The 23,241-nt window shown below is 39.7% G+C and overlaps 1 protein-coding gene across 1 annotated transcript in view; it reads left to right on the plus strand.

Annotated features, from left to right (window-relative positions):
• otofa (otoferlin a) overlaps positions 1-23,241 on the plus strand; it is a 323,207-nt gene that overhangs the window by 202,158 nt on the left and 97,808 nt on the right. Inside the window, exons 9-18 of the mRNA XM_048597126.1 lie at positions 261-315; positions 7,187-7,318; positions 9,738-9,800; positions 10,348-10,432; positions 10,952-11,111; positions 12,369-12,555; positions 15,516-15,702; positions 15,862-16,085; positions 18,720-18,828; positions 22,395-22,578. Of these exons, the coding sequence (XP_048453083.1) occupies positions 261-315; positions 7,187-7,318; positions 9,738-9,800; positions 10,348-10,432; positions 10,952-11,111; positions 12,369-12,555; positions 15,516-15,702; positions 15,862-16,085; positions 18,720-18,828; positions 22,395-22,578 (1,386 nt within the window). The remainder of the gene's footprint in view (positions 1-260; positions 316-7,186; positions 7,319-9,737; positions 9,801-10,347; positions 10,433-10,951; positions 11,112-12,368; positions 12,556-15,515; positions 15,703-15,861; positions 16,086-18,719; positions 18,829-22,394; positions 22,579-23,241) is intronic.

Here is a 23,241-nt window from a genome sequence, read left to right on the forward strand (position 1 = left end):
CAAACTATATACTGTATAGAAGCAATGAACCCAGTACTGGCAGCTGGATCTGTAAATAAAAATCTTTTTTAAAAAATGTTTCATTCATAACTTTTCAGTATGTGAAAAACTCAAGTCTACTACAGAACAGTAAAATAATCAATCATCTAAAATCAAAGCTTCCAAAACTGAAACAGCAAGGCATTAGAAACTACTTAACTATTATGAAATTTACTGAAACTCTTATTCTGAAGATTTAATTGTTCTGAATTTATTCACAGGTCAAAACCTGATATCAAAATGGAACCCAGTGCAGGTAGACCCCAGGACTACCAAGTAAGTTACAGGTGATTTCTTTACAAGAAAGAAAATTGAGTAGCTTGTGGCTGGTTCTAAGGCATGTGAAGATGAATTGTGTACTCTTAATCTAGAGGAAATAGATTATTTAAGCCCATTTATCATACTGAACTTTCTGTAAGAAGCTAAGAATTCAACTGAATCTATGAATATTTGGAATTTGTTCTGAAAAGTGCTATGACAGAGCAACTCGGTGCTCGCAGACACTTTGAGAGAAATGTGAATTATGTAGTCAAGTGCACTTCTTGTCAAATGTGGCATCATCCAAATTTATGCACCTGTCAATCATGCTAAATTATTTTTCCTTATCTCCATAATAATCAATGAAATGCACTTATTCATTTTTAATTTGGTGTATAGTGGTCTACTCACATTATTCAGGACACATTCCAATTGTTTTCTAGAGGGTAAATTTGATGAGGGATGTAGGTCTTCTACCAATAGAGTGGTACAATTTGAATAACTCAGCAATTCTATTGAAATCTAATTTCAAACTTGCTTAAACACCTCACCCTACTGCTGAATTCATGAAACTCCTGCAATTACAGCCTATTGACTGAGGAGGTAAGTGGCCCTTTGTTTAAAAAATCTGTGGCTACTTGGTTGGGAAATTTGTACCCTTCAATTTATGGATCCTTATTCAGCATCCATCAGATCTGAAGATTATGGATTTCATTACTTGTCATCAACCATTCCTATATATTTACCGAAGGAAAGTGTGGCTATTGAATTATAGATTGAGTTTTTTTATTTGGTCCTTTTTCACCCTTTTTAGTTACATGGTGTTACATAGCTTACTTGTGTTGTAGGATTGAGGATGCCTGGAATGTCAATAATATCAATTGTCACAGACCTTGAAGACAGCCACAGCAAGACAAGACCAGTGCTTTTACTTCTGTTCATCCTCAGTCTGATCAATAGCCAGTACAATTTATCTTGCTTGAAACTGATGGATGCAAATTTTCTTTTAATAAAATAGATGAGAATGCAAAGATTACTGATAAATGCAAAGTGTTTCACATTCTGTAAAATCTACTACAGAAGTAGAAAATAATTCAGATAGTATTAGCAAAATGGGGCTGCATGGTGACACTGTGGTTAGCACCAGTGCCTCACAGCGCCAGGAACCCGGGTTCAATTGCAGCCTTGGGCAACCGTCTGTGTGGAGTTTGCACGTTTTCGCTGTGTCTGTATGGGTTTCCTCTGGGTGCTCTGGTTTCCTCCCATAGTCCAAAGATGTGCAGATTAGGTGGGATGCTCTTCAGAGGGTCAGTATGGACTTGATGGGCCAAATGGCCTGCTTCCACACTATAGCGATTCTATGAATCGAGACCCACAAAGTTACTTGGGAGAAATGGATTAGACAATGTAGTGAAGTAATTTTTTGATTAAAGATCACAAAATATTATGACAATTTTTTTGCATTGCATGGATGTGGAGTGGAGGGGTAATATATCATTAAGATAGCTAGTGAGTATGTGCATAACACTTATGTACAATGATCCCAGTCACTTGGAGCTGAGATCAGAATATGTAGGGTTCCAGTGATGTCCTCTGTCTGGTTATAATCACTGAAGATTGTGGATGGTCACTGACATCTTCGATGAACAACTCTGACCCGATCATACTACAAAGGCTATCACTCACAAGGCAGCACTTATTTCTCTAGCGACAGCTGAGTTTTAAAACAAAAAATCGATGTCTGTCTTCCTAAGGCAGAAGAGAAAGGTGAATAATCCCAAGTGTAAGCCAAGGGATGGGAAAGGCTGAGCATTCTGGAAAGGTTATAAAAAAGTAATTTCCTACAACACAGATGGAAGGTAGCTGACAAGACACTGAATTAAATTACATCAAATATTAAATAGCCTAGATCAGGTGTGGACTTACAGCAATTAAGCAGACGAGAAGATCTAGGGATCACAAACCTAAGCTAGTATAAAAAAATTTAACTAAGGTACCACTAAAATAACTCCCTTGAAGCAAATGACTGCAGTTAGATGCTGGACTGGAATCTCCTCTAATGCACGGTGTTGTAGTACAAACCAAGGAGATGTGTCAGAGACATGAGCTTTGGTGCAGTCTCAATTATTATTAATGACCTGACACATTAAGTAATCTTGGAACAGAAAAGCTTAGAACCATAGACTCCTAAAAGGTTTATGGCACGGAATTAGGTCACTTTACCCAGTGTCTCTGAGCCTCTGAGCCACCGAGCCAGCCATGAAATGATCCAGTCAGCCCCATTCCCCTTTTCTAGCATTTGGTCTGTAGCCCTGCAGGTTACTACACTTCAGGTACAGATCCAGACACCTAGAAAATGTTTTGAGGGTCTTGTCTTCACAACCCTTTCAGCCAGTGAGTTCCTGAAACCTACCACCCTCTGGGCAAAATGGGTTTTTCCTTACCTCCGCTCTCCTCTTTCATTGCCAATCCATGCTCCCTAGTCACTGACCTCTGAATAGGTAACCAGGCCCCTCCCATCCAGTTTATCCAGGCCTCTCACAACTTTGTACACTTCAATCAAATTGTCTCTCGGCATCCTGCCTGCCAAGGTGAACAATCCTAGCCTAATCGAAATAAGACAAAGAACTGTGGATACTGGAAATCAGAAACAAAAACAGAAATTGCTGGAGAAACTCCGCAGGTCTGGCAGCATCTGTGGAGAGAAAGCAGAATTAATGTTTCAAATCTTCTTCAGAACTGGTAGCAGCAAGGAAAAGGTGGTACTTATCTTGATGACAGGCTGTGGGTGGGAAGGAGTGAGCAGATAGGTGGAGACTGAGCCCAGGGAGAGAGAGAGAGATAGTGGGGAAGAAATTAGGAAGACAAAGGGATTGTTGATAATACATCAGGGAAGAAGAAAATGTAAATAGGTATTCATGGCGACTATGGGTGAAAATGCAGTGTCTGTGCTAACACACCCATATCATGACAGGACCTGGGGTGTGGGAGTACCTAAGAGACTATCCAATCTAAGCCTATCTCACCCAATCCAATCTTCCCTCATAGCTGCATTTTTCCAGTCTTTGCAACAATCTTGTAAATCTCCTCTGTACCCTATCTAGTGTAATTCCATCTTTTCCATAATGAGGTGACCAGAACTGTGGACAGGACCAGTGTTGTGGACTAACTCATGTTTATACAGTTCCAGCATAACCATCCTGCTCTTATGTTCTACACCAGTGCGATTAGGGAATAGGAATCCAAATGAATTCACAATCACCTTGTCAACCTCTCTGCTACCTTCAGCAATTTGTGGACATTCACTCCAATGTCCCTGATTTCCCACCACTGAAAACGCACACTTAAACTTGCAGACTCCCAACCTGTAACCAGCCTCTACACTGCGTAGAGATCATCCCAGTTCACCTTGATGTCTCACTCACAAGAATATTCTCAGAGTTGGGAATTCACCAGTTGACTTTTGACAAGAGTATTCATTTATATGTTAGAACATACAGCTAACGAACAATATATCCAGACCTGCCAATTGATACACCTTTTTAATCAGCTCTGACATAAAGAACACATGGAACATGTTCTCTCCACACACGCTAACTGATCTGCTGACTATTTGTAGCATCTGCTGTTTTACTTCCCAATTTCCCATATCAACGTGATTTGCTTATTAATTTACTTATCGTTAGCATTAACGTTACATTCCGAAGTAAGGAACTACTAAATGGCTTTTCTACTGAAAATCCTCAAAATTGAGAGTTCCAGGATTGGTGTGAGAGAAATGGGTTTAAATTCATGAGGCACTAGTGCCAGCAGTGGGGAAAGAGAGAGCAGGACCACTGGATCACATTTTACCCGAACTGTATCGGGACCAATGTCCTAGCATATGGTATCACTAAGGCTGGAAAGAGGGCTTTAAAATAAATGCCAGGGGGGAAGGGACAGTTCATACAAGAAGAGATTTTGAAAGCTAAAGGGGAATGACAAGGTAATGGTGCAGCCTATTGATGCAGGTAATGACAACAAGACTCCAAAGAAGAGAAGAGGCTACAATCATAAGAGCACGCCAACAAACAAGGTCAAAGTAAGGAAAATGGTAAAGAGGTGGAATTAAATGCTCTTTATCCGAATGCATACAGTATATTGTAACAAGATAGTTGATTTGATGGCACAAATAGAAAGAAATGGATATGATATGATGGCTATTATGGTGCAGTGACCATGGCCTGGAACTGAATATTGTGGAAATTTGACATTTCAGAATGATTAGAAGGAATGATGGTGGCATTGCTCAGTTAATCAATGATGAAATCAGTACAGTAGTTCGAAATTATCTTGGTTTGGAGGCCCAAAATGTAGAATTGGTTTGGATGGATGTAAGAAATAGCAAGGGGAAGAAGTCACTGCTGGGAGTTTTACATGGTCTCCTTAACAGTAGCTACGTTGTAGGTCAGACTATAAACCATAGAATCCTGGAGACTTTTCAGGAAGATATTGCAATATCAGGGGAGATTTTAATCTTCATATATCAAATTTGCACAATTAGGATAGAGACTGAATTCATAGAAAGTGACAATTTCCTGGAACAATGCATTCTAGAATGAAATCAGGGAACAGGTAATTCTAGAGCTGGAAATATGAAATGAGATCAGACAAATAAGTGATCTCCAAGTAAAGCAGCCTCTTGGCAAGATTGTTCCATTTCACATTCACTTTGAGGGTGAGAAATTTGGGTCTGAAATTTTGACCTTTAAAGTTAAATAAGAACAATTACAGGGGTATAAAGACAGAGTTAGCTGAAGTTGTCTAAGTAAAGGGGTTAAAAGATAAGATGGTAGACTTTTAATGTTGTTCATAATCCTCAACAATTATGTTTTCTATTGAGGAAAAGTGAGCTCTATGAGAAGGATACACCATCCATGATTAACTGAAGAAATTAAGAATAGTATTAGATGGAAAGATGTACAATACTGAAAAGATTAGTGGTGGGCCAGAGGATTGGGGAAATTTTAGAAATCAGCAAAGAATGATATTAAAAAGAGGAGAAATTGGAGTATGAAAGAAACCTCAAGTGGCCACTTTTGATCGAGAAGCAATACAGTAAGGAAAATGTATGATTTCTTTAAGAGCTTCGCGGAATATACATTGTTTTTGAGAATATTTACATGTTAGAATTAGAATTAGCTTTATTGCCACATGTACTCAAACGAGCACAATGAAAGATTTATAAGTTGCCACTTACAGCACTATCTCAGGTACAAAGGTACACATCAGTTACACAAACTTAGAAAAATAGAGAAACAAAATGTTCAACATTTCAGAAATAAAAGTTCAGAACAACGGTCTTCCAACCCGGACCATGCTGGCACCTAGCCTTCAGTCCACACTGGACCTTGGTTCCAGACCATGCTGGACTTCATCTGGAGGTCCATGAGTGCTATTAAGCATCTTTTAAAGGAAGTAGCTGCACAGACAGTTGATGTGTTGATTGTAATCTTCCAAAAGTTCCTAACTTCTAGAAAGGTCCCAGTGGATTGCAAAGTCGCAAACCTGGCACCACTATTCAAGCAAGGAGGGAGACCAAAAACAGGAAGCTGTAGGCCAGTTAGTCTAACATCTGTTATTGGGAAAAGTTCTTGAATCCACTGTTAACGAGGTTCTAGTAAGACATTAGTAAAATCATAACATAATCGGGCATGGTCAGCATGTTATGTGAAAGGAAGATTATGTTTGACAAATTTAATGGAATTCTTTGAGAAAGTAACAAGCACAAGGTAACAAGGTGAATAAAGGGGAACTGGTAGTTGTAGTGTATTTAGATTTCTAACTTTTTCAATAAGGTGCCACATAAATGATAAAAGGTTGTGGAGTTCTATATGAGAGTTATATGTTAGTATGTATAGAGTTTGGCTTGTTAACAAGAAACCGAGAATCAGATAAAAAGATCATTTTCAAGTTGGCAAACTATAATCAGTGGCTACCACATCTTCGATGTGAAGGTCAGTATATCTCATGTCAATGGATATAGCAACCATCACAGTTACAATAGTTATCACCTTAGTCTGTGGAGCAGAGGTATGATTTCCTTCATAGGAGGTGGGTGGAGGTTCATCCCTTTGGAAGCAAATCATAAACTCCCAAAACTAGTGAAAACCCATAACATCTGGTTCCCTTCCATTTCCTAGCAGTTCTTAGGGTTTTCTCACAAAGTAGGCAGCTCGGTGGCTCAGTGGTTAGCACTGCTGCCTCACAGTACCAGAGACCCAGGTTCAATTCCACCCTCTGGCGACTGTCTGTGTGGAGTTTGCACATTCTCCCTGTGTCTGCGTGGGTTTCCTCCGGGTGCTCCAGTTTCCTCCCACAGTCCAAAGATGTGCAGGGTAGGTGGATTGGCCGTGCTAAATTTCCCATAGTGTCCAGGGATATTTAGATTCAGAGGCTTAGGCATGGGGAAATGCAGGGGTAGGGGAATGAGTCAGGGTGGGATGCTCTTCGGAGGGGCGGTGTGGACTTGTTGGGCCAAATGGCCTGTTTCCACACTGTAGGGATTCTATGATCTATGATTCTATGATCTTATAGCAGGAGATTGGCAATGCAGCAGAGGAATTTGGACTCCAGTATGTACAGTTTTAACATTAACAATTAATCCATTCTCCTGGGTAGTGATTTCTCCTTGTGCATGTGGAAGAACATTATCGAAACTGGAAAAATATTAAGTTATATCATCTGATTACTGTATATGATCATTTTACCATTTAAACAATTTTTTAAACTATTTGCTATGGTGGTGTTATGCCTGTATTTCTACAGTGGTCTGTCCGTAAGTAATTTAAGATTTTAAAGTAACAAAAGATGCATGAAGTTAATTATTTCTACATTCTTTCCACTCAAGGTGAGTATCACAATCATTGAAGCAAGACAGCTCGTGGGATTGAACATGGACCCAGTTGTATGTGTTGAAATCGGGGATGAGAAGAAATATACAAGTATGAAGGAATCGACAAACTGTCCCTATTACAATGAGGTACACTATTTCTATATGTTACATCCCTTCTGTAATCCTGCATCTTCAAAAATCAGTCCTTTCAAGCTAATCAGTAACTTCTGACTCTTCCAGAGAGTTAATTCCGATTCAATCTTTTCAGAAATAAATATCCATGAAGTGTTTGGAAGATCTCTTTGATTTGTTTCCAAAGGCATGGTATTGGCCCAGATTTTTTGAGAGATTTGCACAGTAAATTGAAGGTTCTGGCAGGTAGTTCCCTTACACCTGGCATCCTCTGAGAAAGCTCCTTACAATCAAAGAATTCCAAGCTTTCTGGCTCACTAAACCTAAGTAGTTACCCAGAAAATGTTAGAGAGTTTAAAAAAAAACTATCCTTAACTTTTGGGTAACTATTAAACTGAGCCCTAACTCACCATTTACCATTCTCACCCATAACCGTACCTCCCCGAATACATAACAACCCTAGACCCCTGGCAACCATCCCCAGACCCTACACCCAACCCAACAACCCACTTTTACCCCAGCCAGACAACTCTCTGACCTGACACCCAACGCCACTCTTAACCCAATCCCAACTGGCAACCAATCTGTTCCCAACAAACTATTTACCCTCAATCTGCATTTTCATCCACTTACCAGGACACTACCTCCCCACCTGGCTGATGATCTATAACATTCTCACCCTCTGGGCATCCCCCTCATCCACCTGGCACCCTACCCCCTCACTTACTTTACATACCTACCCTTTCACAATAGCTTTCAACATGTCTGCTAGACATTAACATTTCACAATACTGCAGTCCGTGGTGAAAAAAAGAGGTAAATTATTTTAATAATAATCTTCTCTGCTGCTGGATTTGTGAATTCCTGGACAGGTTGGTAAAAGTTCAGGAATTTCCTGCACAGAATTCATCTGAAGGTAAGTAAGTAATTTTTTAATCCACTCAGGGTCATACATAAGGTTTCCAACACTGACTGGAATTTTCCAATCCTGATTGGAATTTCTGCCCCACTATGATCAGGATGATTAGTTTGATAATTCCTTCCTAAAGGAAAACAAGATTTGACTTACAACTCCAGGGGAACAGTGCCTCTTTCAATTTTCTTAATTTATGTTAACATTTCACACAGCAAAGCTTCAAGGCCTAGCAAAATACCTTCAACAATTCCATTAGGGAAATCTAGAACCAGTGCCTGGTGTTCCTTTTATCAGGATGAAATAAAGATCAACAGTGTATTCGATTGTTAAAGGTCAAATACATCAAATAAAAATTGAAGCCATTAGTATTTACAATATTTTATCTCTTTTTGTTTCCTTTCATATGTCACCTTGATATTGCTTTCATGTTGGTGGGAACCCTATGAATAAATACGTAAAAATGTCATTAAACTTTGCTTGTGGGAAATTATGAGTTATTTTCAAAGTTTTTTTAATTGAAAACGTCTACATTATTGATTAAAATTATCTCTAAGTATGTACAAAAGAAATTCACCAAAGATCCTTTGAAAGCACCTTCAGACCCATGATCACTTTATCAGCAGGACATGGAGAGCAGTAGCCTGGCAACAGCACCCCCTGCAAGTTCCCCTCCAGCACTCACCATGCTGACTTGGAAATGTGTTGTCATTCCTTCGCTGTCACTGGGTCAAAATCCTAGAATTCCCACCGGGATTGTGGTTCTACATACAGCACATGGACTGCTCCAGTTCAAGAAGGCAACTCCCCACCACCCTCTCAAGGGGACAACTAGGGTCGGGCAACAAAATGCTGGCCCAGCTAGTGACGCCCACATCCCACATCCCACAAGTGAATAAAAAAAAGTCCAGAAACAGTTCTGTAGAGACTTTGCAGAGAGAAAGAAAAAATGGAATCTGACATTTCTGAGAGTTTCCAAACATGCATTTTCTACTCTTACAAGGAAACTATTTACGTTCCCTTAAGGCAATGAGGGGGTCTTGAATCTAAACAGCTCCGCGTTGTATTTTGCAGAAAGACCTTAGAGTGTGGTCTTTCCCCACTGAGCCTTGGGGATAGCTGCCCTAAGCTTTAGTGCGACCCTGAGCACATAGTCCTGGGCCTTAGAATGTGCCAGTCTGCAACACTCGGTCCAAGTCAACTCTTTATCAAAGAAGTTGACCAAGTCACAAGTAATTCCAGTTTTATTGGAAAAATACTTTTTGTTAGATTAACATAATCTGGATCGAACTTTAAGATGTGTAAACATTGGAAATATGTTCTCGTTTTGCATTTATTGTTGATTTGTGATGATTCATGTTGTTACACCAAACCTAAATACACAAGATTGTCATCATTAGTGTTTAATTTTCCTCGATGCACTTTTATGTAGATAATGCGTATAGATATTAGCTTTCAAATGTTCAATGAATGCTATTTAGATAGTTACTAAAGTCTTTGTTTTCCTTTTTTTTCCTCCAGTACTTCGTCTTTGATTTTCATGTGTCTCCAGATGTCATGTTTGATAAAATAGTCAAGCTCTCGGTGAGAAAATTTACATATTCAGTGTAACCATCTTGTTTATTTTGGGGGAGAAAAAACAAGCAGTTAAATGAAAGAATGTGAAGTAAATATTATTTAAGAACAAGTCTAATAAAACAACAGAATACTAAAGCCTCATTATGGTGCAAATGCAGAGAGATCCTTTCTGAAAGATGGCACTATCCACCATGTAACATTCCCCCTGTGCCTGAATCCAGAACCTTGATATTCACAAGCAAGAGTGCAACTAACTGAGCCATGGTTCACACCAGACATGAAACATAAAGGGGAATAGAGAGAAAGTATCAAGAACCATGCCCTCTATGCAATAAAAATACAACCGCATTTTAGGAGACTTGAAACATAAGTTAAATATATTGATTTCCTTTCTCATTGTTATTGAGGGGGGTGGGGGGGGGGGGGGGGGGGGTGGGAGGCGGGGGTGCGGTGAAAAAGTTGACTTGGCTTGCTGTTCAAGTTATGAAGGCAGTTTAAATCTTGCTAGAAAGAAGTAAGTCCATAAAAATGATTTACCTCTAATCTCTTGCAGGTAATTCATTCCAAAAACCTCCTGCGTAGTGGGACATTGGTGGGCATGTTCAAGCTTGATATAGGAACTATCTATTCACAGCCAGGTAATTACTTACAATTACATGGAACCTATGGTGCAGAAACCAGCCATTAGCCCAAGCTCTCCATTAGAATTTATATTGCAAACAAGTTCCACCCACTGATGCCACAAACCTCCGTCCTCTTTTCCCTTGTGTATGCCTACGTTTTTGTTTCAATTGTAAAATCACTTCCCACGCCAGAAGTGAATAACTCTGTCAATCAAACGAAGGGAAGGAAATTGTTTTATCCATGGCCTTTTATCTGATCTTTGACAGAACATCATTAAATGTAAATGGAATTCATAGGCAAATGTTCCACTCAGTTTAGAGATAACTGATGATAATTGGATTAATTTGTGCCAGGCATCTGCTGCCTGATAAACCAATGGGTTTGTCGGCCACTGTCTCAGCATCTTATTTCATTATATATTTGATAAATAAATGGGTCATTGCAACTTATTTTAATTGACAGTGACAAACATTTATTCAAATTCAGAATCTCCAATTTTGTAACCTTCCTATATTTTTCATTTATTTTAACAGAGCATCAATTCTACCACAGATGGGCCATACTCTGTGACCCTGGGGACATCACCACTGGGGTGAAAGGCTACTTAAAGTGTGACATAGCTGTCGTTGGGAAGGGGGATAATATCAAGACACCACACAAGTCTAATGAGACTGATGAAGATGATATAGAAGGGTGAGGGATTACATTTACTGAAGGATCTCAGTTCTTACATTCAACACCCGCGAAATTGAAAATTTTTCTTATGATGTGCAGTCTATATGTAAAACATTCTCCAATGCTCTGTGATCTGATAAATACTTCTTTATAATTGCTCCACTCAAGAAAAAAATGAAATTATGCTATAGCCACATAATTTTTGTTTAGTGATGAAAGAATCGTGTGCATAAAACCAGAGGGAGGTTTCTATTCAGATGATAGTATCAGAGATGTAATTATAAAGTAGGCTGGCAGGAATCAGGAAGTATTCAGTGACAGGGATTGTTTTAGTGTTGGACTTTTCCAGGGGACTGGGCATGTTGCTTCCCCCTTCCTCAAGAGAAAAGTTGGTTGCAGGCTGACTGACTTTAAAAAGAGCTGCTTTGCAGCAATAATGCAACACAAATGATCTTAACAAGCTCTCGGAGAAAGGAGGTTCCTCCCATGAGGGCTGCTGACCAATCCAATTGGCTGGCATCTAAATGTTCCAAGCTACTGCTGAGCAGTCCCAAGCAGAAGATTGACAGCAACCAGACTTGGTGGTAAATCCAGGGTTCTTGGTCCAAGAGGGGTAGAGTCCCTAGGAAAGAGTGCGAAGTTTTGGGTTTGGATTTTGGATGTAGAGTGACTGTAACCAAATTAGGAGTAACACCTAAAGGACGAATCTGCTTCCTTTCTCCGTTCTGCAGATGTTAATGTGGTGGGTGCAGAAACCAGTCTTTCACATGCCATTAACTGGGTGGGCCACAAGGCAGTGGCCTAGCTGCCTGTTTAATTTTATATGTCCATGCTGCCCATAAGCATATTGCCTGGGAGAACCATGAAATTCTCCTCTCTGTATAAAGCAAAGCAGAGTACCAAACTATTGTTGTCTTTTCTCTTCTGAAGCCATTCGATAAACACATACACAACTTTTCTGAACAAATTTGAACCTTTTTTTGCAAATACCAATATTTTAATAAATGTTGTGTTCTCAATGAAAAGTAGTGTTTGCTACACCCTGTCCTAAATTGTCATCAAACATGTGATGCAACAGGAGTAAATTGTGCTATCATGCAATATTGCACCTTTCACAGGTGATTGTACTGCCACAAAATGACACATGGCTCTTCACCTTCCCAAATATTATTTTTCTGAATATATTTCGCTCAACAATTTCCAAACGATTATCATCTACTAGAACTACAGATCTACTCCAAAACCTTAGATTATCATCTACCTGTTTATCAATAGGAACTTATTGCTCCCTGAAGGAGTACCCTCAGAGAGGCAGTGGGCAAGGTATTATGTCAAGGTCTACAGAGCAGAGGGACTTCCGAAGATGAACACCAGCATAATGGCTAACATGAAGAAGGCATTCATTGGAGAAAACAAAGATTTAGTCGATCCCTATGTTCAAGTATCATTTGCAGGACAAAAGGTATAGTGATAAATATTTTACAAACTGTACATATGAAAATACAAAAATGGTAGAAGTATAACTGGATCTTTACTTCTTTTCCTGATCTATTTTACAACGTTGCCAGTCTTTAACCAAATAATTCCTTTTACAACCTATTGGAATTAAGACAAAAAATGTACCTTTTAAGTCATGAAAGCGTCATGAGACAAGCACATTTTACAATGGAATTATGACAATGCATGACAATTTATTTAAAATGTTAATCACCTTAATTTTAAATAAGTTAACAGTTTAATATAGTAGCCAATAAAGGAATGATTGATGAATAATTTTATTGTTATATATATCCTGAAGATACACTGAAAAGTGTCTTGTCACCACAGGCTGATGCCATTTTGAACTACAAAAAGAATTAAAAGAAGTTATTCAAATTAGAGTTCATCTTCTGTTCACCTGGGTTTCAAGCACAGCTTCAGGGCTTCTGCAAAGTGATCCAGGCCTCATGAAGCCCCACCCTGGGAACAGAAACAATTAAGTCAATGCCCCAGGAGATCCTGGCTCTGCTGCTATACAAAACCACCAAAAGTCCAGGCTCCGGGCCTACCACTACCAGGACTCTCCACTCTGGGTACCACCACCACCAAGAGTCCAGGCTCCGGGCCTACCACCACCAGGACACTCCGCTTTGGGTACTACCATCACCAAGAGTCCAGGCTCTGGGCCTTTTGTCGCCAAGAGCCCAGGCACAGCTGCTGCCACCAGGAGTCCCGATCCACACCACTGACATTGCAGCCACTGCCCCACCAACACCGCTCCAGCCTCAAAGATGAGAAAAGAGAAGAAAAAGAAGAAGATGAGAAGCACATAGAGAAAAGGTGCAGCCTGGAATGGACAGGTTCCAATGAGCCCAAACACTACCTACCAGGCATGCATCACCATCTTGAATCTATGGGAACATAATCTGAATGCATTTTCCAGAAGTTTCCCATTCATTTACTATAACTATAATGAAAAATACCAGTGCAATTCTCTGAGAAATTCTCTGGAAAACTGTTTATATTTTTTTCTGGTGGTTTCCCCTTGAGGTTATGGGGAACATCTGCAGAACTTTCACCTTATTGTATCTATTTATATATTTGTCTGCTTTTAGTTTTCTAATTTGAAAACACTACCTAAGTGCGAGTGTTTGAATTTTAAACTCTGTGATCAGATTTAGAAGACAACAAATGATATTTGAAATGGAATAGTGGGCTCACAATCTTCAGATCCATCATGGGGACATTTGCCATCCCAAAGGGAGAGAGATCCATGAAGCCCTCCTTCCCTTTATTAGTCAGATAAATTGAAAAGTCTTTTGTCAGTTTGCCAATTGTTGGAAAAACCCATCTGGTTCACTAATGTCCTTTAGGGAAGGAAACTGCCATCGTTACCTGGTCTGGCCTACATGAGACTCCAGACCCACAGCAATGTGGTTAACTCTGAACTGCCCTCTGCGCAACTGGGATGGGCAATAAATGCTGCCTAAAAGCGATGCCCTTATCCTGTGAATGAATAAAGAAAAAAAAACAGCTTTTAAATCTGTGCAGAATTGTTTTCGATTTTCTTTTTACATAAAGCCTTCCATAACTCAGGAGTTAAAGAAACTGTCCAATTCCTTTCTATGTTGAAGCTACGAAGTACCAGAGCACATTTGAACTAATGAAAAATTGTTTATGGACTACCAGGAAGGTTAATAAAATGTTGGCCCTTATTTCAAGGGGTTTGGAGTATAAAAGTAGACAAGTCTTACTGTAACTGTACAAGGTGCTGGTGAGACTACATCTGGAGTACTGTGAAATGTTTTAGTTTCCTTATTTAAGGGAAGATATTGTTACATTGGAGGCAGTGCAGAGACAATTCACTCAAATGATCCCTGGTATGGAGGGATTGTCTTACGGACAAAGGATAAACAGGTTGGGAATCTCCTCACTAGAGTTTAGAAGAATGACAGGTGATCTCATTGAAATGTGAAGGATTCTTAACAAAGCTTGACAGGGTCAATGCTGAGAGGATGTTTCCCCTCGTGGATGAGTCTAGGACCAGATGGCATAATCTCAGAATAAAGGGACACCAATTTAAGACTGAGATGAGGAGTAACTTCTTCTCAGAGTTGAGAGTCTTTGGAACTCCTTGCCACAGACAGATGTGGGGACAGAGTCCTTGTGTATATGTAAGGCTGAGATAGATTCTTGATCAGCCAGGGAATCAAAACTTAAGGGGAATTGAGGGAAGAGGGCAGGAAAGTGGACATGAGGAATGTGAGATCAGGTATGGCTGTATTGAATGGTGGAGCAGGCTCAACAGGCCGAATGGCCTACCCCTGTTCCTATTTCTTGTGGTTTTATGGATTTCTGCTGCTTAATTCAAATTACAAAATTTGCAACATTATTTTCAGATGTCGTTGGTTTATCAACTTGGATACTCTTGAGGTGTCAAATGTGCTAATTTTTTGCATGTATATTTTGGATATTCTGAAACTTGTTTGCAGTATTGAGAATAGTTTTAATCAGAAATCTAGTCCGGATTTGTTGCGTAGGCTGAAGACAACATAGTTTTCTTGTATGTTCTGTGGAAGACAAAGCCTCAGATACAGTTTCAATGAGTTATTTACCTACCGCACTGAATCAATGCAAATGACTACATTTTGAAAGCAAAATCAGAACTGGAAATAAACTGTCTCAACAATGAATGTACCACTTACATTTTTCTGAAATTGTGATGATATAATAGACCTGCCAAGTGTTAGTGGAGTGTTAGTCACTGATTTTTAGTTTCAAAATGTGGTTTATTTTGATCTAGTTAGTTCAGTAAACTGTTGTTCTCATTGATCACAATTGTTATTCATATCACTGTTAATTACCATAACACCAATTAGTTCTCTGCTATTTAATCCTAGTAACTCAAACCCAGCCATAACCAGTGTTTTATTCTTTGACCAGGGAAAAACCAGTGTCCAAAAAAGCACATATGAACCAGCATGGAATGAGCAAGTCATATTTACTGAAATGTTTCCACCTCTCTGCACACGAATAAAAATCCAGATCCGAGATTCCGACAAAGTGAATGAAGTTGCTATAGGAACACATTTTGTCGACCTGAGAAAGATTTCAAATGATGGTGACAAAGGTAAACCAGTGCCTTACATCTGACCATTTCTCTCGATTGTCCTACAGCAGAATCCAATGGCATATTTCTGAAGTTCTTTTATGACCTCCTTCATTAGAATTTGTCAATTTCTCCTACAATGTTGGACATATCATCAACATGTGGTGTGCCCTTTTACAGGATTTCTGCCCACCTTTGGTCCTTCCTGGGTGAACATGTATGGGTCCACTCGTAACTACACCTTAATGGATGAACATCAGGATTTAAACGAGGGTCTCGGTGAAGGTGTTTCGTTTAGAGCCCGATTACTCATTAGCATTGGTATGGAAGTCTTAGACACAGCCTCAACAGAGATAATAAGCTCCACTGATATTCAAGTGGAGTCAATACAACGGATATCAGATGTAAGTAGTACCATCTCTGGGAACGGAATGGGGATTTTTATTTCATTCTACTTTTTTAGCTCACAGGGAAGAAGTCAGTCTCGTAAATATCACGTTGTCAAATGTTGAGATCATTAAAACCTGAAAAATATTATCTATTAAACAATTATACATCCCTTCCTAACAGAATTGTGAATGTACATACATCCCAAGTACTACAATAGTTATAAAATTGTCGAATCCCCTACAGTGTGGAAACAGGCTGTTCAGCCAACAAGTCCACACTGACTCTCCAAAGAACATCCCAACCAGAATCACCACCCCCTACCCTATCACCTTGCATTTCCTGTGGCCAATCCACCTACCTTACGTATCCCTGGACACTATGAGCAATTCAGCATGGCCTATCCCCCTAACCTGCACATCTCTCAACTGTGGGAGGAAACCAGAGCTCCCAGAGGAAACCCCTACAGTCACAGAGAGAATGTGCAAACTCCTCACAGACAGTCGCCCAAGGCTGGAATCGAACCTGGGTACCTGGCCCTGTGAGGCAACAGTGATAACCACTGAGCCACCAGTTCAAGGAGGCAATTCATGACCACCACCTCAAGGGTAATTAGTGGTGAACAAACCTAGCTAGCAATACCCATGTCCTGTAATGTTTTATCACACATATAGAAAGATTCTCCCTCTTCTAATTGAAAATATAAGACTAATACCTTCATCAAGACAGTGGAGAGAGATTTGTTTCAGTACTCCATACTCTGTCCTTGCTCATATTAAGTGCTGTTCACTAACCATTCCTCTGCTCGCTGACCAGTGTTGGTTCCCAGTTAAACGACGCATTGATTTTAAAATGTTCTATCATGTTTTTGAATTCTCTCCAGGGATTACCCACTCCCTATCTCTTTAATCTCCTCCAGCACCGTAACAATTCAAGATATCTTCTCTCATTCATTTTGTTTCTAGTCTCTTCAGCATCTCCAATTTTATTTACCCAACACTGGATGCTATGCCTCTGACTTTCTAGGCACTAAGCTGTGATATTCCATTCCTAAACCCCTCTGACTGTATCTTTGAAGATGCTCTTTAAAATCCATGGTGACTCAAAAACGTTCTAACCTAGATTATTGACATCTACCTAATATCACCTTAATTGGCTCAGTGTCTAATTTTGCTTTATAACAATCATGTGAAGCACCTTTGGGGTATTTTATTACAGTTGCTTGGCTGTACAAAACTTGAGCATTGCTGAAAATGTACATATTGTTGAAATTTTTCTTCTTCCATTGATGAGGACGTTTCACAAGAATACCAATTTAATGGGAAAACCAGCATTTATACTGTATGAGAGGTGAATGCTGATTGGTTAGGAAGTTGGTATAGGCTTTCAACAACATATGTTTTTTCAGAAATATATTTTATTATGTCGAAAGCAATACATAAATACAAATAGTTCTTTTTGTTATTCATATTCATACTAATTAGAGGAGATCCTGTCACAGTGACGTTGTCACTAAACTCGCAATCCAGGCTGATGCTGTGGGAGACATGGGTTAAATCCCAGCACGGCAGCTGGTGCTATTTATATTCAATTAATAAACCTGGAATAAAGACCAGACACAGTAACAATGACCGTGAAACTATTGTCATTGTGGGGAATACCCACTGTTAACTAACCTTCTTCCCTTCTTCAGAGAAAGTTAACTGCTGACCTTGCCTCTATGTGGCCTGCGTCTAACTCCAGAGTCACAGCTATGTAGTTAACTCTTAACTGTCCTCTGGCATGGCTCCAGTGAGCCATTCAGTTCATTGGCACTTCGGGATGGAGAGAAATTGCTGATGATGCTCATTTCCCATAAAGAATACACTTTTTAAAAGAGTACCATCATCAAAAACAGTTTCTATCTTTGTGCTATTCTGCAGCTTAAGGTTAGTGGATAAGCATTGATCTAGTTGTGAAATCGTCTCTTCAGTGCAAATAACTGTGCTATAAAGATGTCTTCAGTGCTTCACAGTTATCATTCCCAGATGAATGACAAGTTCCCTCTGTAATAGACTATTGTGTTCGCAACTCTTCATCCTTACATCTCAGGCTGAAAACATGTAGCACTAATTTGTTGCTAAAAAGTTAGAGTTGAATAAAAAACAGTTATATTCAAATTGTTCATGTGAAAAACTAATGTAAATACAGGTAAAAGCTGCTAATCTTATTGTAAATATTTTATGAATGATGTGCTAAGTGGGTAAGTTGTCAAATACAGACAAATTGAGAAACTTTTTGACACCAGTTAGAGCTTTGCTAACTACAGGATCCCCTTGCAGACCATCTTGGGTTCAGACATCTCACCTTGAAGCTGTATAATGGAGGGATGTTTGCTTCCCACCAATCTGCAGATTCACTTAGATTTCAGAGTGTTAGACAAAAACAGAAATTGCTGGAAAAGCTGAGCAGGAATGGCAGCATCTGTGGAGAGAATTCAGAGTTAATGTTTTGGGTTGAGTGACCCTTCCCTCAGAACACTTTCTTCCTTCAGAAGGTATTAGTTTTGTCAGCCATTCAGTTTTATATCTACCTGAAAAATCCAAACCAAATATTTTGCAAGGCAATATAATTCCTAAATAGTGTTAACACACTTTAATTTTTAATCCCAGCTTGCGACGGGAAAATTGGAAGAGTTCTTTCTCTTTGGAGCCTTCCTGGAATCAACAATGCTTGACAGAAGAATTGGAGATAAACCAGTCAATTTTGAAGTTACAATTGGTGAGTGTAGTCTAAGTGATCCTCAGTAGAGTGGATAATAGCAATGGTTTTTGCTTCTGACAGCATGCAATTGTGGATCTCTGAATTCAGTCAGTTAAAATTAGTGGATGAAAAATCCACCGTAAGATGAGCAATTTCACACTTGCAGCATGCATAATAAGTTCTGGAGTAGAATGTTTATTCTGATGCTTCATAGTGAATGTCACAGTTACAGAATTGTTACAGAAGGCCATTCTGCTCATTTATTCCTGCATCAGAAAATATTTGCTGCATTAGCTGGGTTTCATATAAATGTAATTATGATTCATTAGGGCCATATTCTGGTTTATTAAAAAAAAAGCAGAAATAGTCAAGCATTCATTAAATTAACTAAATTTGTAAACGGTTGGAAACTATGGCTCAGTCTTCTGATGACACCAGCAACAAATTTTGAGACATTCTGTGCTATTGTGCCTCAGGACCCTGAGGAAATCCCAACCTGCCACATATGCAGTGTTTACCAGGAAGTCTAAGCTCCAGTGGGCAGAATTACGCTGCCTGGGTCACTCAGAGTGTCTCTAACGCTGACCTCAGTGTTGAGAACTTGGGCTTGGTACTTTTACCCCAGCTTTCTGCCACTTCTAATCTCAGGGCAATAATTAAAGCAGAAAAATAGAAAAGTAAACACAGCCCCATCCCGGATTAGTCAGCATCCCCTTCCCTCCTCCCATCCCCAACCACGCTGCACTTTTGACAGTATGTTCGACCCTATCAGGGTCTTCTGAAAATTCTGAACTTCTTCCCCTCATCATTGGAAATGTTCACTCCTCTCAAACCCTCCCAACAGGACTCCCCTTAAAACCCTCAACAGCATTGAGCTCGTCAAGCCCCAGTAATGCTCACACACACCTCATCCCGACAGTACTAACTACCCCTCAATAATGATCAGCCCCTGCACCTACAGCAATGGTCACCACTCACTCCCCCTTCAGTAATGATTACTCCTTACATCAGGACAATGCTCATGACTCCCATCGTCTGCACCCCAACAATGCTCAATCCCCACTCCTGGCCATCTAACGATTTATTTTTGAAGTACATTTACTGATGTGCAGCCAAATGTGACAGCCAATGTGTTCATATCTACATTTCACCGACACTGAGGTGACTGGTTTATGATGGTAATTGCCCACAGAACCAGGAAATATTTCTCTTTTGCTGTGCATAAGTGTTAGGTAACTCACGTCTGTACTTAATTATGAAGTTCTAGTCATTTGTGTGGAACATTGACACAGCCTATCACTGCAGCACTCTTGGTAGTGAAGCTGCTGACTCGGAATCCCTTTTTCCTTCTCTGTATCTTCATAAATATTTTTCTTTCCAAATGCTCATTCAATTGTCTTTTATATTTTCCAAATTTTAACAACTTAGTTCAGCGCTGTACACATAAAATGCCATTGCATCTGACTGTCATAAAAAATATTGAATAATTCACAGTTTGGGCTAAACATGGTGATACTTGTTTCTTCAATGTCATGCCACGTCAAGTTGCCAATTATTTCAAGCAAGACTGACAAAATTACTGCCTTAGTACTCAGACTATAACAAAAACGTACCCGATGAACTTGGGTCTGTATACATGGCATGAAAGAAGGTGCTATCCGATAAAGATTCTTCACTGAGTTGTGTTCCTGCATACTCATTTACCTTTTCTAAAAACATATAATATTTCAGAATATGATTGTAGGCTGTTACTGGTGCAAATCCAGTTTATATAAATAAGTTTATTACTTCACTTCAAAATTGATGAACCAATTGACTTTTCAAGCCTTTGTTCCTTAGACTTCAGAAAATCAATATGAGGGCCCTAGCAGCAAATATAGCCAAGTGAGAGAGAGGCGTGGTTTTATTGGGTACCAGAAAATGGAAGGTAGAGCCACGGGTAGGGTTGAGTTAAATCAGTTGTAGAAATTTCATGATGAATTGAAGACCAAAGCCTGGAGAGTTGGGACTTTGAAAATGCAATTGTAAACAAATTAGGGGACAGTTTTTACAGGGACAGATGCAGGAGAAAGTAGTGTGGGGCATGGAAGGGTGATGTGGGTTGTGTAGGATACAAGGAAATGATCGGAGATAGCCTTATCTGTTGTTGACATGTTAGAACTAGCAAGGTAGAAACAATTTTATTACTTCACTTCAAATTGATAAGCATCCACCCTACTAGACATGGCCTCTTGAGAGTTGGGAACACCTGCCCCCACCCCCTCCCTCCTTAATGAAGCCTCCCCACCTGACTGCACATTCGGCAATTGTCCCGTCTTAACTGGCATGGTGGCAGTATGGCATTTCTCAAAAGATCAGAGCTTGGTCCAATCCTCTACTCCTCTGACACTTTCTTCTCATGTGAGCATTTTGCTACGTCTAACCCTGTTAGCCTTGCCATCTCACCTGACTCTTTTTTTAAATTCATTCATGGAAATGAATGTCATTGGCTGAGCCAGTATTTATTGCCAATCCCAGATGTCCTTGAGATCTTGCTAGTTCTATATTACTAACGTAGCAGACTGCTCACCCAACTTTACACGCTGGATGGGTAGGAAGGTCCTCCAGTTCAATATTGAGAAATCGTAATCTTTCAATGCCAAGCCTTATCCAAACTATGTTCCCTAGCTGCCATCCCCATCTCTCTGGGTTAATCTTAACCATTTACCAATCTGTTCACAACTTTTGTGTCACATTGATCCCAAGATGAGCTTCTGACCTTCTATGCATGGATGAATACCATTTATTTCTATCTCTGTAACATTATCCAGCTTCACATATTTCAGCTCAGCTGCCTTTCCCCTTTGTTACTTAATAAAGTTGGCTATTTCAATACACTGTCTCCCACATTCCACGCTCTGTATATTTAAACATTTCAGGGCCACCCTTGTAGGAGAGAGATGGGGAGAAATTTCCTTGCCAGGGGGAGGTGCACCTTTGGAACTCTGCCTCAGAAGCCAATGGAGGTGGGGTCATTAAATATTTTTAAGGTGAGGTCAAGGGAAATGGGGAGTGCAAAGCACTTTGCTGCCATTGTCTGAATTGTGCCTGTTCAGCTATCACCCCTGTGCTCACTAACCTACAGTGACTCCTGTTCAAGGAATACATTGATTTTTAAATTCTCCTTCACGTCACTGAACTGCCTTGCATCTTCCTATCTCTGTAATCTCGTTCAACCCTATAACCCTCTAAGATATCTGTACCACTCTAATTCCGGTGTCTCACACATTTCCAATTTATAACTCCACCATCTGTGGCTGTGTGTTCATGTGCTAGGACTTAAGCTCTGGAATTCCCTTCTTATGTCTTTCTGCCTGTATATAATATTGTCCTCCTTTGTGACGTTTCTTAAAATGGCCCTCTTTAACCAATCGTTTAATCATCTGAATACCTCCTTAGGTGGTTCAGTGCAATGCTTTATTTCATAATGCAACTGTGAACCATAGGAGATTTCAATACAACAAGATTGCTGCAAATTGTTGTTATCATCTTGAGTTTCCTTTTCATCTAAGGCAAGGAAATATGATCACTCTGCTTCTCTCTAGGTAACTACGGGAACCAAATTGATGGAATAAGCAAGCCAGCAGTTCGCAAGAAAAAAGGGGGAAGGGACACTGATGAGGAGGAGTCAGAACTTCTCCAGAACTCAAGTGAAGATGAAGTCGATGATGATGGAGACGTGGAGCCTGTGTCCTGCACTCCACCGATGAAACCCGTTATTACCGACAGGTCTGTGGTCCGTACATAAAAAAGAGTTATCATTTAACAATTTACTCCATCACTCATTCACTGAGAGAATTGCACAGATCAAATGGCCACATCTGAGTAACACTCTGGATTTCTCTCCCTTCACCACTCTCTGCTGGTGAAGCTCTGAACAAGCACAACTGAGCAGAATTTGTACTCACCAACTTCTAAACGAGAAAGTCAAGGGAAGAATTTGGCTTCATATTGCTCTATTGTACTGAGTAGAAATACAACTAGCACAGAATGACTAACCTTTCAAATTATGTTCCAAGATTTTGCCATAATGCAGTCCACAATTCTATCTCAAAAGTTCTATTGCTGCTCAGCTTCGTGCAGCTAAAACTATTTATACAAAACTGATCACGTCACCAGCTTAGGGCACCCTCATGTGGTATAGTGGCAGCATCCCTATGCCTGGACCAGGAGGCCTGAGTTCCAATCTGACCTGCTCCAGAGATGTGTAACAACATCTCTGAACAGCTTGATTAGAAAAATAGGTTGAATTTGAACAAAAGTCTCCAATTTATTAAATTGTTGGTCAAAACATAGGAATTTCTTCTATACATCAAATCATGAGAAACATCATAAGAAATCTTATGGCTATTACTGTGTAAGAGTGAGATAATTTAATTGGATTAAATAAAG

The sequence above is a fragment of the Rhincodon typus genome, chromosome 5 (assembly GCF_021869965.1).
Source record: "Rhincodon typus isolate 14 chromosome 5, sRhiTyp1.1, whole genome shotgun sequence".
Classification (NCBI taxonomy): Eukaryota; Metazoa; Chordata; class Chondrichthyes; order Orectolobiformes; family Rhincodontidae; genus Rhincodon; species Rhincodon typus.